This window comes from Rhizomucor pusillus (assembly GCF_041956525.1).
Source record: "Rhizomucor pusillus strain CBS 183.67 unplaced genomic scaffold VTP01scaffold_11, whole genome shotgun sequence".
Classification (NCBI taxonomy): domain Eukaryota; kingdom Fungi; phylum Mucoromycota; class Mucoromycetes; order Mucorales; family Lichtheimiaceae; genus Rhizomucor; species Rhizomucor pusillus.
The window spans coordinates 774250-792739 of NW_027192153.1; the positions used below are offsets into that span (position 1 = coordinate 774250).

At 46.6% G+C, this 18490-nt stretch overlaps 7 protein-coding genes across 7 annotated transcripts; 3 read left to right on the forward strand and 4 right to left on the reverse strand.

Annotated features, from left to right (window-relative positions):
* Nucleotides 1-65: 65 nt before the first annotated feature.
* Nucleotides 66-800, reverse strand: VTP01DRAFT_1812 (uncharacterized protein; the record flags this gene model as incomplete). The annotated part of the gene is made up of 4 exons (XM_069380204.1): nt 66-270; nt 340-354; nt 429-589; nt 666-800. 4 exons carry the CDS (start codon nt 798-800, stop codon nt 66-68), a joined length of 516 nt encoding a protein of 171 aa, XP_069238236.1.
* Nucleotides 801-883: 83 nt separating this feature from the next.
* VTP01DRAFT_1813 (uncharacterized protein) lies at nt 884-2393 on the reverse strand (the record flags this gene model as incomplete). Its single annotated transcript, XM_069380205.1, has 2 exons — nt 884-1090; nt 1149-2393. The coding sequence occupies 2 exons, from the start codon at nt 2391-2393 to the stop codon at nt 884-886; spliced, it is 1452 nt and encodes a 483-aa protein (XP_069238237.1).
* Nucleotides 2394-3634: 1241 nt separating this feature from the next.
* Nucleotides 3635-5418, forward strand: VTP01DRAFT_1814 (uncharacterized protein; the record flags this gene model as incomplete). Its single annotated transcript, XM_069380206.1, has 2 exons — nt 3635-3795; nt 3870-5418. The coding sequence occupies 2 exons, from the start codon at nt 3635-3637 to the stop codon at nt 5416-5418; spliced, it is 1710 nt and encodes a 569-aa protein (XP_069238238.1).
* A 974-nt stretch (nt 5419-6392) lies between these two features.
* On the forward strand, nt 6393-8516 carry VTP01DRAFT_1815 (uncharacterized protein; the record flags this gene model as incomplete). The annotated part of the gene is made up of 8 exons (XM_069380207.1): nt 6393-6501; nt 6572-6693; nt 6757-6900; nt 6972-7016; nt 7087-7404; nt 7476-7601; nt 7660-7899; nt 7974-8516. The coding sequence occupies 8 exons, from the start codon at nt 6393-6395 to the stop codon at nt 8514-8516; spliced, it is 1647 nt and encodes a 548-aa protein (XP_069238239.1).
* Nucleotides 8517-8742: 226 nt separating this feature from the next.
* VTP01DRAFT_1816 (uncharacterized protein) lies at nt 8743-12330 on the reverse strand (the record flags this gene model as incomplete). Its single annotated transcript, XM_069380208.1, has 15 exons — nt 8743-8985; nt 9042-9135; nt 9201-9307; nt 9361-9637; nt 9702-9796; nt 9860-9900; nt 9969-9999; nt 10062-10127; nt 10195-10254; nt 10329-10604; nt 10691-10853; nt 10922-11123; nt 11185-11310; nt 11376-11517; nt 11611-12330. The coding sequence occupies 15 exons, from the start codon at nt 12328-12330 to the stop codon at nt 8743-8745; spliced, it is 2643 nt and encodes an 880-aa protein (XP_069238240.1).
* Nucleotides 12331-12787: 457 nt separating this feature from the next.
* Nucleotides 12788-13493, forward strand: VTP01DRAFT_1817 (uncharacterized protein; the record flags this gene model as incomplete). The annotated part of the gene is made up of 5 exons (XM_069380209.1): nt 12788-12851; nt 12909-12944; nt 13033-13098; nt 13163-13323; nt 13395-13493. 5 exons carry the CDS (start codon nt 12788-12790, stop codon nt 13491-13493), a joined length of 426 nt encoding a protein of 141 aa, XP_069238241.1.
* A 1370-nt stretch (nt 13494-14863) lies between these two features.
* On the reverse strand, nt 14864-17857 carry VTP01DRAFT_1818 (uncharacterized protein; the record flags this gene model as incomplete). The annotated part of the gene is made up of 6 exons (XM_069380210.1): nt 14864-15705; nt 15781-16479; nt 16541-16690; nt 16746-16959; nt 17029-17072; nt 17149-17857. The coding sequence occupies 6 exons, from the start codon at nt 17855-17857 to the stop codon at nt 14864-14866; spliced, it is 2658 nt and encodes an 885-aa protein (XP_069238242.1).
* Between the last annotated feature and the right edge of the window lie 633 nt (nt 17858-18490).

The following is an 18490-nucleotide window of genomic DNA, read 5'->3' on the forward strand; positions in this document are numbered from 1 at the left end:
ATGTAAAAATATATCTAAAACAACAAGAATAATGCAATGTAAATGATGTATAAATGCCCAATGCCTTAGTTTCTGTTTCCAAGTTTGCGTTCCATCTCGACAAATGCTCTTATTGTTGGATCCATTTCTTCCTGCACTTGCTCTGCTGCTGATTTATTCGATGATGAAAGCGATGGCGGTACAGGCTGGTTAGCCTCGATGAACCGCTGTCGTATTTCCGACTTTTGCTCGAGATACTCTTCCATATCCTCTTGGTAAATATCCCACACGCTATATGTATATATATATATCTTTTTAGATACGACCATTTGCGTTGTATCCTTCCAAAACAAGGCTTACCAGTGCGCGCAACCGCTACGTAGATCATCAGAATAGAGAGTCAGAAAGTGTGCACAGTCAAAAGCCCCTCCCTCAGATAACCCTCTCACCTCATACAGCAATTATCTGGAGGTTCTGGTTTCTCGGGCAACTCGATAGTTTCTCCATCGAGTTGAACTGTTTCTTTTATTTTCTGCGGTAAAAGAGGAGGTTTCTCTGCAGGTGGAAATACTTGTATAGACTGGCGCTGCTCATGAGGATGTGTTGCTTGCTAATCGATCGTTTTTCAAAAACAAGAACAGAATCAGGAACAACAAAAGATCACAGTTTCAAGGGGTCGGGCTTACAGGCTGCTGCGTCGACTGGTCCAGGATCAGCGTCCACCAGCCGGCATAGTTTGGTATCCTTTCATTGCTGGTATGATTAAATCGCTTAGTACAATGGAGTATGGTTCGGGGTCGAATAATAGTGGAAACGAGCATGCCGCCATTTCAGGCCGTGTGCACCTCTCAACTCTTTCTCTTAACAACAGCAGCTCAGCGCTAGAATGTTTTTCCATTGATCATCAAGCAGCTTCAGATGACGGCCCGGCAGCAGCGGGCGAGTGCAAGCCATCCTCGTCACTTGCAAACATGCTGCAGTTATTCCACAACTTGGCTACCTCTGCAGTGACGCGCGTTACTTGCAAGCACCCTTGCTTGACTGGCTTGGACCAAGTAAAATCTTCCGCCGTCGATATTGAACGCACTGAGCTCATGAGCAAGACAATTTCCTGATATAATTGTCAGCATGTATTACATCCATCCAGTAATGTAATATAGATACGTTACCTTGAGATAGCTATTGGCATCTTGCCAGAATTCCCGTCTTGCTTCTTTGCTCGCATTGGTCGAAAGGTTTTCGAGTCCTTCGTCAATCTTCAGAGCCATGCTTGCCGCTTGGTCTGCTTGGCGAGACAGGTCGTAAAGTTTGGTTTCCAGGGTGCTGGACATATCCTTGGAGATGGCTTCCTGTATCGATTGCTTGAGCAAATCCACGACATGCAGCGAACCCGTCACTGCAAGTTTCAAGTGGTTGTACAGCAATGTATCGTCGTCTGTTTGCGGAGATGCGAGAGGAAACATTGCAGCAGGCGAGGCGAGCATGTGATCGCTATGAGAACGTCCACGAACGACAGAGGATGCGCTGGATGCTGGCAAAGAGAGAGGAGGAGGTGCAGCAGCGGCAGTGGCAGAAGATGGTGACGATGATGTATGAAATGTAGGAGTTGACGAGGTTGTTTGGAGAAACGGCGATGTCTTCGTCGCATTAGATACTGGGGAAACAGATAAAAGAGACGACGAATGAGTAAAGATTTTTGTAAACGGTTGGATGGTTTCCCATGCATCTTTGACATCGACCGAGGCACCGTGCACCGTTGTGATAAGCTGTCGGGCAAACTTGGCATCCAGGACCTGTGCCAGTGTGGTGATGCGTGTTTGGAGCAGACATGTCAGTTCTTTGAAAGCGGCAATGAGTGAACCAGCTGTTTGGATGAGCTCTGTGCATATCTGCGTTGTTGGCGTCTGTTGCCGTGCATCCAATTGATCGAGGATTCGGACGAGGCAGTCGGCTTGTGCTTTAGACTTTTGCAGCGCTGGACTGAGGCCTAGGCTATCCTGGCCGATGCAGTACTGCAAGCACCTGTGAAGAATGCAGTGAAGCGAGGTCGTGGCGAAAAGGAGTGTCCTGCAAGCAGCCACGAGATGCGTTGTAGGACCTTTCAACGCAGTGCTACCAATCCCAACAGTGTGTTGAAAATGATGCTCACATTGCTGCTTCTGCTGTTGTTGTTGTGTTTCGTCTTGGGGCTCCATAAATTCATTGCTGGTGGGAGGAGGAGACGACGACGCTGCTGTCGTTCTGAGCTTGAGAGGAGGAAGAACCGCAACCCGTCCGCTCTGCCGCCGGTTGTTGTCTCGTGGACTTTTCTGGAGTGAGGCGCCATGCTTATTTAGTGTTAGTCCCAGCACACTGGATGGCGAGTTTGCAGTGAGCGATCGCAGCGAAGCATGAGGCCCATCCTGCTGCTCCATCGCGCGAAGCAGCACTCCACACAAGACAACTCTGTCCGGACAGGCCTTTTTTTACACTGCGGACCTCATCTCCGCTTCACGACGACGCTGTAAAATCATGAAAGGTGCTCGTGTCTTTGCACCGTTCTCAATGAAGGGTTCCAAAAAGGTAACAGGCCTCGAAACAACTTTTAAATTCACAAGATATTGTGATAAAGTGTGTATATATGTATATTGTAGATCCACTAGAACGATTGCTCTTTGATAGCAACAGTGATAAGCACGAGAGTGTATAAAGAGAAAAAAAAAGACCAGATTGATATGAAAATATGTTTCTTCTATGTTAAATATGTACATAATGTGGATACTATGTGTTTGATTATATGCGCAGCTCACTTTTACAAAAGTTATTGTGACAATCGTACCAGAAACGTACCAGAAACTTCTGCTAGCACATGAAGCAAGTTTCAAGCACTGGATCGTAGATTATTTGTAATAATACTTTATGATATACATTTCAAGTATGTATGTATTATTTTAATGCGAATTCCATCCCTTTATGCTTCAAATACTCTTTGCATCCTTTAGTAGTACATTAGCCGGAATTGCGGGGAGCTCCCACCCAACGGAATAGGACTAAACTCAATGCCAATGCTTGCACACCAGCAAAAAGCAAAGATCGCGTTGTTTGAGAATAGAAACTGTCTCTTGCAAAATCTAGTGCTGGTCCCTGTCGTCAGAATGCGACAGGTTTGCCGCAGGTCTTTGTTGCATTATTCACGGATAACAGAGAATTAAAACGCAATGTAAAGAACTCAATCACCTGCAAAAGAACCAAGAGATCTATCACGCACGCGCACTATCTGGGCATTGCTATTGCCAATACAGCTAGCAAATCTTGTATCGTAGTTCTCAAAAAAAAACTTTTCATTGCTTATAATAAGTAAGCTGTATCCACATAGTGAAAAGGTATCTCCTCCTGCATTTCTGTGCTATGACGTAAAGCAAATGGATTAAAGAATTACTGGATGCACACAGATCGTATGAAATATGCAATTATTCTCGCCCCATAATGCAACAGGACTGAATGTTTAATTTTTATCAAAGTGTTTATTGATTTAGGTAAAATGACAGAGGAGCATTTATGTTAAGGCTTTATGGCTGTGCTGCTGCGCAATCCATAAAGGATGGACTCGCGTTGTGATTTCCAGACTCCGCAAAATCCCACTCTTCTTTTCCTTGTGCAAACGCATATAACACACATGGATTCATATCGCAGACGACCATCTGAAAACCACTCTTGGGGCCGTGATCACAGCCGAATCAGAGACAGACACGCACAGGTGCACAAAAGAACGGATGACAACCGATCTTTGCGGCAGCAGGAACGACATTGGCAGCACCGCAGCATGGAATATACAAAGTATGATCGAGCGACTTGCTTCTGATTTTGCCCCCTATGTGCTGATTGGTTTTTCCTCCCATTTTTCTTCACAGTGAACGACGACAAAACGATACCATGACTGAAAGAAGACGCAGTGAGCAGAACGTGCCAGCAAAGAGACAGCAAGAGGAGGCATGGTCAAGTGATAAGCGGAAGCCGAAGACAGAACAAGAAAAATCGAACGACGCAAGCGACATGACAGTATCCAAGCGAAAAGCATCAGGAGAGCAGCTACCTCAGGGTGACGAGATAGTTGTAGTCGACGACCAGAAAGACCAAAAATTAGCTACAAAGCAGCCCGGCGTAACAGAGAACAAGGACATTGTATCCAAGGAGCAAAAAGACCGAGAAGCGGTAGCAGTAACAAAAGAAGAAGTAACAGTAGCAAAAGAAGAAGTAGCAGTATCAAAAGAAGCTGTAGAAGCAGCAGAAGTATCAGAAGTAGCACCAGAAGTAGCACCAGAAGCAGCGCCAGAACAAAAGAAGGACGATGATGATATAACTCCAACAATGGAAAGCAAAGATCAAGAGGCTGGAACACAGCCGCATGTGAACAGCATCGATGTATCTGAACAACAAGATCACCAAAAGGCTGCAACGAAGCCTTCTGTAAATACCAGTGATGCTAGCCCACGAGGAGAACAAGGTAACAAAAGTACCGCAGCGAAGCTTTCTGTCAGCAGCCGTGATACCACCCCGCCTGGAGAACAGGATGACGACAAGTCTGGAAAGCCTGTTGTGGAAATTGACGACGTTATCGTATTCGATGGAGACGCGTACGAAAAGACTCGAACGGAGCCGCATGTGGAGAACAAAGTAAAAACCCCCGAGCAGAAGGAACAAAGTACAGAAGAGGAATTCGTAGTATCTCTCGGTGAAGAAGAGGAACAAGAATTTGCGCTCTTATTGATACGATACTTTGGCACCAGCAAACCAGAAAGGACGACACGTACCGGTAATACCCATGCTAACAAACAGCAAAGCAGTAAGAGCGAGAAACGATCTAAAGGAAAAGAACAAGAAAACGAAGTGCCACATCCATGGAGCAAGATAATTTCGAGCAAAGGGCAAACTTATTATTACAACAAGGAAACGGGAGAAAGCGTTTGGGAGATTCCAAAGCCACGAAACGACACAGATAAAGCAAGTACACCAAAGAGCAATCACAGCAACAACAACAACAACAACAACAACAACAACAACAACAACAACAACAACACGGGAGTAACAGGGCAAAAACGTTCAAGAATTGAATCAATCGAAGCGACCCGAGAATCAAACAAACGACAGCGACAGACAGACATGTTGCAACCTCCTCCTCTTCGTGACATTGAGCCATCACGATCGTCTTCACCGCCGCCACCAACACATGGTCACCATATACCCTATTCTTCGAACACATTGCAGCAGCATCTACCACCACCACAACCACGCCGAATCCAAGCCGGAGACTTGTACCGCCAGGAGCCTAGCAGGAGGATGATGCAGGATGGATCGTTTGGATACCAAAGACGAAGTAACGTAACAGACGCGAGGTCAGATAGCATGGTGCGAGCGAGAAGATATGTTTACCACGACAAGAGCGGAAGAAACTATCCCTAGGAATAAATAGCAGAACCTCTAAATCGATTAACCCACATCGGCGAAAGCAGCCCCTCTCTCTCTGTCTGTCTCTGTCGAAATATGCGTAATGTCTGTCTGGGTAGCCTGTCGCGAACGAAAGAACTTGACCTTGGCGCTCTTGCGAAGAAGAAGAAAAGATTTGATGATGATGATAATGATGATGATGAATCGGCGGCGATGCGAGCGGTGCGAGCGGTCTCCCTCTCTCTCTGTGTGTGTCTATCTCTTGCTGCGTCTTACAGTTGGTCGCGAAAATTTTCTTCGATGTATGCCGAAGATGGCCGGGAAGGAAAACCTGCTCCTCCTCCTTCTTACTTGCCACAACTGTTTACAGTGGGGGATGCATGCATGATCATCTGTTACTGCTGCTGCTGCTTACAGTAGCGCATGTCTACATTTGACCAAAACATTTCTGCATGATTTGGAAAAAGAAATAAGCAGTAACGGAAACAAAACGACAGTAAAGTAATATGTTTCATCATGGATGGGTAGTACTAACTTTTCCAAAAATGATAGAGCGATCTAGCACAAATAGCTCAGTTGGATGCCCATCGTTATCGATTGGGCATATCACATTCCGCAAGCAAGTCGAGGTCGCAGGCGTTGTTGTTGGAGGAGGAGGTGGTGAACGGGCGATCTCTCCCTCCAACGTGCAGCCATGTGTAACGCCCAGCATCGTCGACCCTATACGAATTAGGCAACTGTTCGGAGTTGGCAAAAATCGCGCACTCCAACAATGACAAGTGCTTCGGCTCCGGAGCGCTTGTGTGTGTTTGTTAAAGTTCCGTCAAAATCCTTCTTAATAAAAAATTTGATCGTGTATAAGCATCTCCTGTTCCTTTATAGAGCGAGTCGCTCTCTTTGCCGCAACTCAGTTTTCTCTTCTTTCGATACAAATTTAACAAACAAGGAAGAAAAGCAACGACGGCAAAAAGGAAGCTCTTCACTGCTCAATGGCTCTAGTTCCTCTGTCCGCCGCGCTCGCTATTCTGGGCGGCTTCATCCTGCTTTTCGGATTGTCATCGCTCACTATTAAGGAAAGGCTATATCTTTCCGAAGCCTGTAGGATGCCCAGTCTTAGATCATCATCACAACCCACGCCAAACTAACAATGTAACTATCCGAATAACAGCCGTTGCTATTGTATGCGGAATCATATTCGGGCCACTGTGCGCGAACTTTATCAATGTGGAGACGTGGGGCTCAGAAGAGATATTCACACGTGAATTTTGCCGCGTTGTCATTGGCATTCAGGTTAGCACAATAGAAACTCGAGATATCTTTGCCATGCATAGTAATCCTTTAACTACTATTCAGGTCATGGCAGCCGGCGTGGCTCTGCCCAAAGCGTACCTGCGCAAGGAATTCTGGTCCTTGTTTATGCTGCTGATCCCAGGGATGATCTATATGTGGATAGTCAGCGGTCTGCTGGTGTGGGCCATGATCCCCGGGCTCAACTTTGTGAGTATCAAAACATGCATGCAAATTCGAAGGAATTACCAAACTCATCTTTAAATCATGTGTTTTAACAGCTTGAATCCCTCATGGTAGCTTCATGCTTCACGCCAACTGATCCGGTACATACATACTACTTTACTGGCTCCGCGCGTGATATTTTATTGTTGCTTTACTTACAGGGACGCTTAGGTACTAGCCAACTCGATCGTCCAAGGAAAGTTTGCCGAGGAACGCGTGCCTCCCAACGTGCGCAACCTCATCTCTGCCGAGAGCGGCGCTAATGACGGCCTCGGCTACCCGTTCTTGTTCTTGGCCATCTACCTTATGCAAAAATCGGTGGGTGCCGCCATCGGCCGCTGGGCCTACTGGATCATGGCTTTTCAAATCCTCCTGTCGATTGTTATTGGTTTCGTCGTCGGCTATATTGCTCGGAAACTGCTAAAATTTGCTGAACAACGCAACCTCATTGACAAGGAGTCGTTCCTGGTATACTCGATTGCGCTGGCTGTAAGTCTCTTTTTTAAAGAACGTTATACGAACCGTTGGCGGCTCTAATAGTTCTTTTTTCTTTATGATAGCTCTTCCTCTTAGGTGGAGTATCCTTGATTGGAAGCGATGATTTGCTCGCGTGCTTCATTGCCGGCAACTCGTTTACCTGGGATGACTGGTTCAGAAAAGAAACCGAGGATGCTCATCTTATGGAGGTAAACGATAAAGACAATTTTTTTTACGATATGTAAAACTCACATTAAGGTAAATTAGGTTATCGATATGTTGCTCAACCTGAGCATCTTTGTGTACATTGGAGCCACTATGCCTTGGTCTTTGTTTGGCGATTCGTCGCTGCAAATGACAGCGTGGCGTCTGGTTGTACTTGCTATTCTTGTGCTTTTCCTACGCCGATTGCCGTTCGTCATTGCTACATATAAATGGATTCCAGCCTTGAATAACTGGAGGCAGGCGCTTTTTACAGGCTGGTTTGGTCCCATCGGTGTCGGTGCAGTAAGTCTTATTGATAACACTAGTCCATACGTTAGTTTCCTAGGCTCTCTAAACGGCCCCATCCTTTTGCATAGATCTTTTACTACACCGTGGCTATCGAAAATCTGGAAACAGATGGACCGCATGCACACGCACGAGCTGTTGTCGAGCCTATCGTGTACTTTATGGTTCTTGCCTCCGTGATCGTGCACGGTATCACAGTACCTCTGTTCCACATTGGCACGTTTACGAAGCGCACCTTGACAAAGAGCAGCCTGTCCGCGAACAGCATCACGTTCCGCAACAGTCAAGAGCTTTTCCGGAAACGCGTAAAGACCAATGACGGTGCAGAAGTTGGTATCACAGAAATCGACAGGAGGCAGCATCCTGATGGCGGTGGCGAAAATGGAAACAATGGTATCTATGCAACCACCCGACCGCGTCAAACGGCCATTACCATCATCACACCAGATGATATCCACTCTGCTCCGTCAAAGCATAACAACGGGACATCGTCGTCGGCAAGGCAGGACTTGAAATCACCATCCTTGGAACAACGGCAAGATAATCATGAAGATAGTACCCTGTACTTACCAATATCAAACCCACCCTCCGTTCACGAACGACAAAATGTCTAAATTGACTGTCGTACAAAGATTCATCGCATCTCATATACCCCTTCCTTCATCTTTGGCTCATGTATACTATATGATACATATATATTACCAGGCTACTACTGTGTTGTACTGAAATCTTATTAACAAAGAAAGCGATGTTCACATATGTAAATCATTTGTAAAGATAGATTTAGGCTTCCTTCAAAATTTTGCTAATGTTTTTATTGCATGCTTCTGGTCATACTCTTTACAGTGCAACGAGATTCTCCAAAGCATCCAAAACGCTTTGCACATTCGGTACGCGATACTTTGCCTCAGTGCTGCGTGCGCCCACAGTGCAGGTAACAACGTTCGGGATCTTTTGCTTGTTAAGGAAAGCAAACATATCTTCATCCATGCGGTCGTCACCGATCGATAGAACGAAATCCGGTTGGATGTCAGACAAAATACGGTTAGCTATCGCGCTCTTGTTGATGTCATGCGGCAGGACCTACGGAGATAATGTTTTAGGTTTTCTCGATCAATGAAGCCACAATAGCAACGTACCTCGATCGTTGTTCTGCCCGTCACTGCGTGCACAGCAAAGTTCTTGTTAACAGAGTCAGCAATGTGGTTTTGACACTCGGCCGCCTGCCAGGCACTGAAAAAATAAAGTGTGTTAGTGGTACCAGATGTTTAGAAAAAACCAACGACATATATACGCACGCAAACTGAGTATCGTGGCCTGTGCTTGAGCGATAATGCCACACGATCGATATATCCTTTGTCTCAATTCGAGAACCAGGCGTGCGTTCCGTGTAATATTGGAATATCTGGCGGCAATTCATTAGCAAATGTGGCCTTTATCTTTTTTCCCAGTTCATACCTCCTTGACAGCCGGCATCCACGACAAGTCCACGTTTGTAAACAGCTTTTTCCATGGTTCGCCGCGCGGCTTGAGATGGAACCCGTTTTCTGCGGCTAATCCCAGATTTGGCACATCCTCTAGATCGCGTTCGATGCTGGCTTTTGTGCGACCGGAAATCACATACACTGCGCTTTTCTGCGTGAGTTGGCCCAACACGCTCCTGAGCCGCTCGAGATCGTTTCCGCCCGCCTGTGATCCGTGCGGAATAAGTGTACCGCCATAGTCAAAAAGGAATCTAATAAGATTGATTAATTGCTAGTGCAAAAAAAGAAGAGAAAACTTCTATACGATCACCGTACAGTGGTTTCTTGCTCGCCTTGAAAGCATTTGCGACAACATTGAGATCAAGCATGGGTATCTGCGCTGGGACGCGGTGGGTATGGTCATTGCGGATCTAACAAGTTCACCTGAGTCAGCTGTATTGCTTTTTGCATCCACTCGTGCATGAAAACCGTACTGCGGATAGTTCAGAAATGATGCTGGTGCAGAAATTTTGAGCTAAATACACCATCACGGTGAATAACTCTGTGAAATGTAAACATTATCTCTTTTCCAGCATAGCATACCTGAATTAGTGACAATACTTTTATATAATTCCTGAAGACATGTGAATGTTAATCCAAAGCAGCTGCGCCTATACTTAGACGATCTTATCTTACCTTCCAACGGCTTGCTTTTTCTTCCTCGCTCATGGATAAAGCTTCGTGGATCGCGTTTCCTACTTGCTACGTGCAAACAAAAATTTAGAACGTGCCGTGGCAAATATCTCGTCCATGTTTGTGTAAAACGTACTCGAAGATCCCACGGATTGACACGCAAGCAAGCGCCGAAGCTTCCATAGGTGCCCGTGAACTATATAAATTATGTACCAAAGTAAATTCAACATTCTTCTTCTTCTCGAACAAGGCTGCTGCTGCACCACTTGCCTCACTTAGGATCAGCGGACCGTAATTATTTTCTTGACAGACAATATATTCATGCGAAGTCAGGTTCATGCCGTCACGGAGTGGAGTAATTAATGAGACGTCTGCAGCTGTGAGTAATGCAAGGTATTGAGAAAATGAAATGTCCTGATGAAGAAATACAATGGGCTGATAGGAAATGTTGCTAAATTTCGAGTTGACGCGAGCCACAACGTCGGATATATGCGCGCGAAGCTCGTTGCCCTCGGCCGTAGATAACGCAATTTGGATGAGTACAACCTTTAGTAACAATGGCAACAATAATTGTTGTTGTTGGTGTTCTTGACTTAGTATTCCTGTATATGTGAACTGCTTCTTTTTCTAACCTTTCCACGCCATTCAGGGTGGCGAATGAGAAACTGCTCAAAAGCGAGCATCTTTTGCCGTACGCCTTTGACGTAATCCAGCTTGTCTCGAGCAACAATAAGCTTTTTTCCAGCATACTTTTCTTTAAGCATGTCAATTGATCGTAGTACTTCAGGTGCGGATCTAGATATAATATTTGTGAGTTTCATTCATCTTTTGTTCATCATCGACATCACCGTGGCTGAGCTGACCTTTTCTTGTTGAGAGTGGTAATATCGATACCAATGGGGTATATTCTAACAGACACATAGTGGGAATCCAGTTGGATGCCTGTAGGTGTGGCATCCACTGACAATATGCGAGAGCAAGTTTGTAGAAAATGGCGAGCAAAGGAATATGTTTGGAATCCCACGAGATCAGCTCCTAGTATGCCTTCCAATAGTTGCTTTCGTGCTAAAAAGATATTTGTATTGATATATGCCATACCGAACACAAACCGTGATATATCACTTACTGGGCAAGCAGCGGAAAAGCTCAGAGCTAGGGAATGGTATATGGAGGAAGAATCCGATAACCGCACGCGGGAGTCGTTTCCGTAACATTCCAGGAAGAAGCATCAAGTGATAATCATTGACCCAAACTTTAAACCGAGAAAGCGAGCCAGCGTTAATCAATATGCTAAAATGGGTCATGCTGATATCTTACTGATGTCATTTTCACGATAATTCGCAACAATCTCGTCCGCAAAGCGTTCGTTGAGTGACTTGTATGCTTCCCAGGCATTCTCTTTGAACATCATGTTTTGCAAGTCGTCTTGGACAACATAGTGAAAATATGGCCAGAGTATCTGTGATTGAGTGAGTGAGCAATTTAGCCTCAAACGTGAAACGCGCTAAAAAAATATGCCGTGCGGTAGCGGCATTTTGTTCCCATTGTGTACCTGCTTGCAGTATTGGTTGTAATGGCCTTCAAATTCAGCATCAGATGGCATGATTGGGTAACAATCGTGCTCCATAATGAAGGTTGTTCGGATCTTTTCGCGGGTTTGACGAGATAGAGGGTCGGTAGGCATCCCTAGTGTACCAATCCATACGCACTGCTCCCTCCGGTTGTCGCGGATCGAATTGATGGCATTCCACAAACCAATGTTGCCAGCAATCGACGGCTTTACCGTCCACGGCGCATTGTCGAAAACTGTCGCGCTGTCCAGCGAAGGGCGTCGTCGATGGAGTTGGTGCATCGATACAGACAAGGGTGCCAGTTTGCGCAGTTCTTGTTCACGCTGCATTTTACTTCTCGGTTGCACGAGCTGTTCTGGCTGTTTAAAGTCAAAAAGTTTCTCCTCTTCAGTCGTGACAGCAGACTCGGTCGTTTTCGCTGGCTTGTTGGCGGTGCCAGGTTGTTGTGCTGCTAGACTGTCAATGAGGTTGGGTACATTGGCCGCTGCTGCTAGCGGTGGTGGCACGACCGCAGGTGGTGTTGCTGATCCGTTTGTGTTAGCGGCAGGAGCAGGAGGAGGAGGAATAGACTCGGCCGTGTGCGGTGCAGCAGCGCTGCTGACGGTCAAGCGAGACTTCTTGTCCCGAGAAAGTTCAAAGTCGACAGTATAGGGAAGGAACAGCGAGGCACAGACGATTCTTCCTGTCATTGCAAGCGTCATTCCTCGGATAAAAAGTGGTGCTGACAGGGGGAGAACGAGCAAAGAATTTCTTCACTGCTGGCTGACTCGAGCGGGCTGGGCTCAAAGAAAAAAGTGCGTGCGAACGAACCGAGGATCTGACAGAAACAAAAATATCCCATTGGCTCTGAACGGACCCCCATTCATGGTCTTCCCTTTCTCTTAGTAATAATTGCATAAATTTTTAGTTTAAAAGGCAATCATATCATCAAGCAGTGCGTTGTAAGGCCAGGAACGGATTGCAATTTCAGCATGCCAAAATAGCCAGCAACACATTGGATTAAACGCAAACTTTATCAAGATTTGGGACTCCTGGTCGTCCGTTCGCTGCCCGAGGTGCGTGGCCTTAAAAGGACAGACGCGAGAAAACGGATTTTTGACAGAGTCGTCGGCAATTTCAGCACTGCTTTTTTTTCGGAACCGCAAAAAAAGTAGAGAGATGATCAGTACTCGTGCTCTTCGTTTACAGCTTTTGCGAAACATGTCCACCATCACTCGTCCTCGTAAGTCCATCGGCGGAATGCGACGCGCGCAATGTCACTGACAACAGTCTCTTGTAGAAACCAACAAGGCTCCCGCTGCCCTCGGTCCTTACTGTAAGTTCGAGAACACGCGCGCTGGATTATTTTTGACACGCAAACCAACCGAGCGCTATTTTCTCACGACGACTTTCCCGAATTATAGCCCAGGCAACCAAGGTCAACGGTATCGTCTATACCTCTGGCTCCCTTGGTCTTGATCCCGAGACCGGTAAGGAAGAAAGAAATGAACAAAGTTGCAAGAGCTGGAGAGTTTAACTACAATATGTAAAAAGGTGCCATGGCCCAAGGCGTCCAGGCTGAAACTCGCCAGGCTTTGACCAACATGGGCGAGATCCTCAAGGCCTCCGGCTCCAGCCTCGACAAGGTCCTCAAGACCACCGTCTTTTTGAGAGACATGAACGACTTCAATGCTGTCAATGAAGTCTACGCCACTGTACGTAACAAAGAAATACATTTTTGCACGATAAATGGCAGATTGACTAACGTAGAGGAACCTTACTCCAGTTCTTCAAGGAGCTCCCTGCTCGTAGCTGCATCCAAGTTGCCCGCTTGCCCAAGGATGCCGCTGTTGAAATTGAATGTGTCGCTTTGGCCGACGAGTAGAAAAGGACAAATATCTTGCTCCAATAAAAAGAACCCAAGAGTCTGTGTATGCACCATTAGATTGTGAACAAATATCAAGCGTCAGTACAAAACGCAGACTCAAACTAAACAAACATGCTCAGTCCTGAGGTGCATAATGCCAAGTTTATTCACACTGGGAAAAAAAGGAGAAATTCTAGCTATTACGTCTAAAACTATACTGGAACTCTGCGATACTTGATACCTAAAGACAAGATTAGGTCTTGTAGCTCGCGCTCAGATTATGGTGGGGCATTCAGAGCCCCATTGTCATCAGTGCGAGGGCTTCAAGAGCAAAATATACACCAAAGGATTATAACACTAAAAGGACATTCAGTGCCCAATAAGAGCACGCGGACCAACCAATGCACAAGAGCCGCACTCTATACTTTATTAACAGGACGGCATCTCAGGAGCACGAAAAGACACTCAGTACTCGTAAGAGTACGATGTGTTGGGAGCAGTACCCAGTAAGGGCATGGATCTCAAGAGCGACTGGTAACTCGGAGGACAACCAACCTCAAGAGACACTCATTACTCAGTAAGAGCAAGAGGATCTCAAAGAGTCACACAAGTGAAAGAGAAGGAACAGTTCCTGCAATGAGCCTGCCTGTATTCACTTTCATTTTGGAATACTGCACTCATGCACCATGCCCACCACGCCATTGTTCAGCACTGCTCCATTACCATCTACACCCCTCTCAATAGATCATGAAACTATCATATTTTGAGTCTGGTATATACATAGAAGCCTGATGATGAACTTCCGGTCGAAACAGTAATCAACGGGTACGTGTCGATGCCAGATTCATGCAAATCCAACCCGTTAGACAGCAGCAAAGTACTATTATTCTTCATTGCTATTCAGTCGCATCAAACATAAGGAATCTCTAACAATAAACGCTTAACTTTTAGTCTCCCTATACCTGTTTCTACATTCGCGACGGTCGGTTGCAACGCGAGCAAGTTGGTCAAGTCCGTGCACGATCGGCCGTGTTCATCAGACTCCGAAACGCACGAAGCTGTTGCATTTAGGCACTGTATCAAAATAATATCGTTCTTGTTTCTTTTGGTTTTCCAGGGAATTGATCCGATTTGACAAAAGCGCTGTCTGCCTTGTTAGCTACCTTATATCATTCCTGTCAATGATGTGCCTGCCACTCAACACCAATGTTGATCTTTTTTCCATCGTAATTTTTTTATTATTTGAGGTATTTCAGTTAGCTGAAATAAACAGAGGTGCATGGCACGTCAATTAGAAACGCACCAGTATGTGTGCTATAGATTGTAAAAAATGAATAACTAGACAGTACACGAACAATACTCATACAAGTATGCCTCTATCTTAGTTTTTACTCAATCTTGATAAGGCAAGACTCCCAAGTTTCCAGGTCCTTCTTGTTCTTGGGGTTACCGAGCAATCTGAGACCAGTCCACTTGATTCTGTAGGTACCCTTGGGAGCGTTGAGGGTGAAGGGAAGAGGGAAATCGAAGATGGTGGGTGTGTAAGTACCATCCCATGGGAGCTGGGAGTATGGGTACTCGCCAGAGTTGCGGGGGATGTAGTCCAATCCAGTTTGGGCCAAACCGAGACGCTTGCCCTTCTCGGTGTACAACTCGGCGGTGATGTGAGCAGTGCCGGTGTAGAGGCTGTAGATGATGATAGGCTGGGTGTTGTTGTCGCCGCGCTTGAAAACGAACGTATCGTCATAGCCGTAAGCAGTAGTCAACTCAGCATCTGCGATGAAGGTCGAGTTCTGGTTGAATAGAGGCAGTTCATGCTGCTTGCCGACAATACCAAAGTAGGGGACGGAGATATCCTTGACCTGCTTGCTCTGGAACTGGACAAAGCCGCCGTACATAATGTGCTTGGAGGGGTCGCTCTTGGGAGGCGTGACGGTGACAGTGACCTTGGTGGAAGCACCAGGCTTCAAAGTGAACTTGGTCTTGGAGAACTTGAGCTTGGCACTGACGGCAGACGAGAATCCGGCGGGCTCAATGAACTCATAGCCGCTCTTGTCAACGTCGTAGGGTACCAAAGCAACAGACACATTGTTGACAACGTTGTAGGTAGCAGTGGTCTTACCAAAGTTCTTGACAGTCAAAGTGTGGCGGATGTAATCCTTAGTGTTGGTGTCGTTGAAGCTGATCTTGCCGGGAGAGACGTGGCCACCCTGAAGAATAGTGTCGTAAACTGTAATGTAAATTATATGGTTAGTATGATCCTGTTACTGTTGTTGCTGCTTAAATCACGTTACTGCATACGTACCTTGAACGAGACCAGCTCCTTGGCGGAGGGGTGTATCGATACCAGAGGCACCGTTTTCATGGAGGAGCTGAGTAGCGTAGTTTTCAAACTGTTCCGAGATGAATGCAGGCGACTTCTTCTTGCCATCGAGAGACTTCAAGTACAAGGCAATGGAACCTGACACGTAAGGAGTGGCCATGGAGGTGCCGCTCATGACGCCCCAGCCGCCGAGGTAAAGAGGCAGAGTAGAGTAGACGAAACCACCGATACCGGCAATTTCAGGCTTGAGGTCGTTTTCGTAGGTAGGGCCGACGCTGGAGAAGGAAGAAACGGTGTTACCGGTTGGGTATTTGGCGATTTTAGCAACGGGATCAAACTCGAGCGTGACAGCCTTGCCGGCCTTGATCTGCTCGAGGATAGCTTTGCCTGTGGAGATGGAGATACCAGCAACGGGGATCTTGGAAGCAGGGGTGGATGGAGCGAAGGCTTGATCTTGCTCGCTGTTGTAGACAAGCAAACCAACTGCACCGGCCTTGGCAACGTTTGCAGACTTGACATCAAAGGTACAAGAACCGCGCTTCACAAGAGCAATCTTGCCCTTGATGTCGCTGGGGACGTTGGATGCCGTGCAGGCATCAGAGGAGCTGCCAACGTTCTTGTCACCAGCTGCGACTTGAGCCTTTGGCATATTGCCGACGCTCGGGCTGCTGATCTGGTAGACTGTAGGACGAACATGTTAATACCATTTTTTTACTATTGTTCAAGGAAAGAGATGACTTGCCGTATTTAGAGGATGAAGCACTAGAGGTAAAGTACTGAACAAGATAGTAGTCATTGTCAACGGATGCAACGGACAATACACCGTGGCCGGTTGTAGGGGAACCAAGGGTCTCTGCGCCGTATTCACCAGAGTTGGAGGCGGCAACAACGACTAAGGATAACTTTTTAGTACAACGTATGCATGGTTGAATTGCAGGATAACGTACCAGGAATGCCCTTCTTTGCAATACGTTGGCCAAGCACAGCGGTGGGCGCTTCAGACCAGCCGCTGTTATCACCAAGACTCATGGAGATGATGTCGACGCCGGCGTCGTAGGCAGCAATCATAGCCTTCATGATGATATCGTCGCCAGTGGAGCCGTTGCAGCCAAATACACGCCACATGCCGAGAGTTGCATCAGGAGCAACGCCGGTGAAGTTCTGAAATAATAAAACAGGAGTTAGTGCTGCCTTATCACATGCAAACAGACGCAGTCAGATAAAACTTACATCAGCCTTGCCAGCAATGATACCAGAGACGTGGGTGCCGTGACCTACAGAAATAGGGGTGGATCCTCGGGTCAGTCTCGCCTGATTTGCATTTTACCGCCGCGTGCCAGAAGTACTTACCGGAGGCGCCGGAAGCTGCACCACAGTTGTCGAGAGGAGTAGGGCCGGGCTTGGGCGGGTTACCAGACTCGGAGCTGTAGTCATCACCGACCAAGTCGTAGCCATAGGCAATCTTGTGGCCAGGACCGAAACCGCCGCCGAGAGCAGGATGCCTGTAGTCCACACCACTGTCGATAACGCCAACAACGATGCCCTTGCCGGTATTCTTGAGCTCCTTGTGCACCTTGTCGACCTGGGTCATGGCGTGAGGGATGAGTTGCGAGTAGTCGGTTCCGTCACCGCCGCTGGCAACCATGGGGACGAGGTTAGGGCGAGGAATAACTCGAACAGGGTAGACGCCGGATACGTGAGCCTGAGAAATGATGGATTCGACAATGTCGCCCAGACCATTACTGTCTTCGCTCATGGCCGAGATGCCGCTGGAGGTATACTCGCCGAGATTGTCGACCTGGATTGATGCACCGTAAAACAATTCATGCGCGTACGAGTCGGCTAACGAGAGCTTTGCGTCTTTGAAATCCTTTTTGATGCTGTCAAAGAGCTTTGTAACGTCGTTTTTGACATCTGTTCCTGAAAATTCGACAACATAGCGGCCGGGAATGTACCGTGCGCCACCTTCAGGTAGATCGATATGCTGTTTGGCTGACACGACAGATGACGTGCTCAGCATCAGGGTCGCCGTGAGGCCAAGGATGCCGAATATCTTCATGCTTCTTGCTTGCAACAGAAAGAAAGAAAGAACGTGTCGGGATAGTCGTCGTCTGACTAGTCAAGGGAAAGGAAAGGTTAGGGGGTAAACAAAGTTTTTGTCTTCTCGCAAGCAGTAGCAGCGGAAAAGAAGACAAAAGTAAGGAGGTTTGTAGGTTGCAAAGATGAACAATGCAGACTCCATTTATAAGACAACATGGATTCGTTGCAAAACGGAAATCGAAAAAAAATAGCAGACTTTGCACGACATAAATCTGTGTTGTGTTGCTATGTACCTTGCAAACCTTAAGAGGTTATGCAGCCACATTCTTATTTAGAAAAATATCCTTACTTTGGATATTCTTGGACAGTAAGGCGATTGAACATGTGCATCTGAAAAATCAAAACTAGAATTTCCGTACTTTCTATCTTGTCTTCTTCTATATACTCTCTTTCTCTACTGGTACTTGTTGCATTAACGAGAACTAATTTGTGTCAATAGGTACTACAAAGCCTTGTTCTCATCTCCTGCATGTTGGCGGGCTAACTAAAAATACTATCAGCTGCTCGCTGTGCATTGCCTCTTTTGCATAGACACTCCCCTATAGTCCGTGGGGATATGCATCTTGTCTCCGCATGAAATAAGATAGCCTGC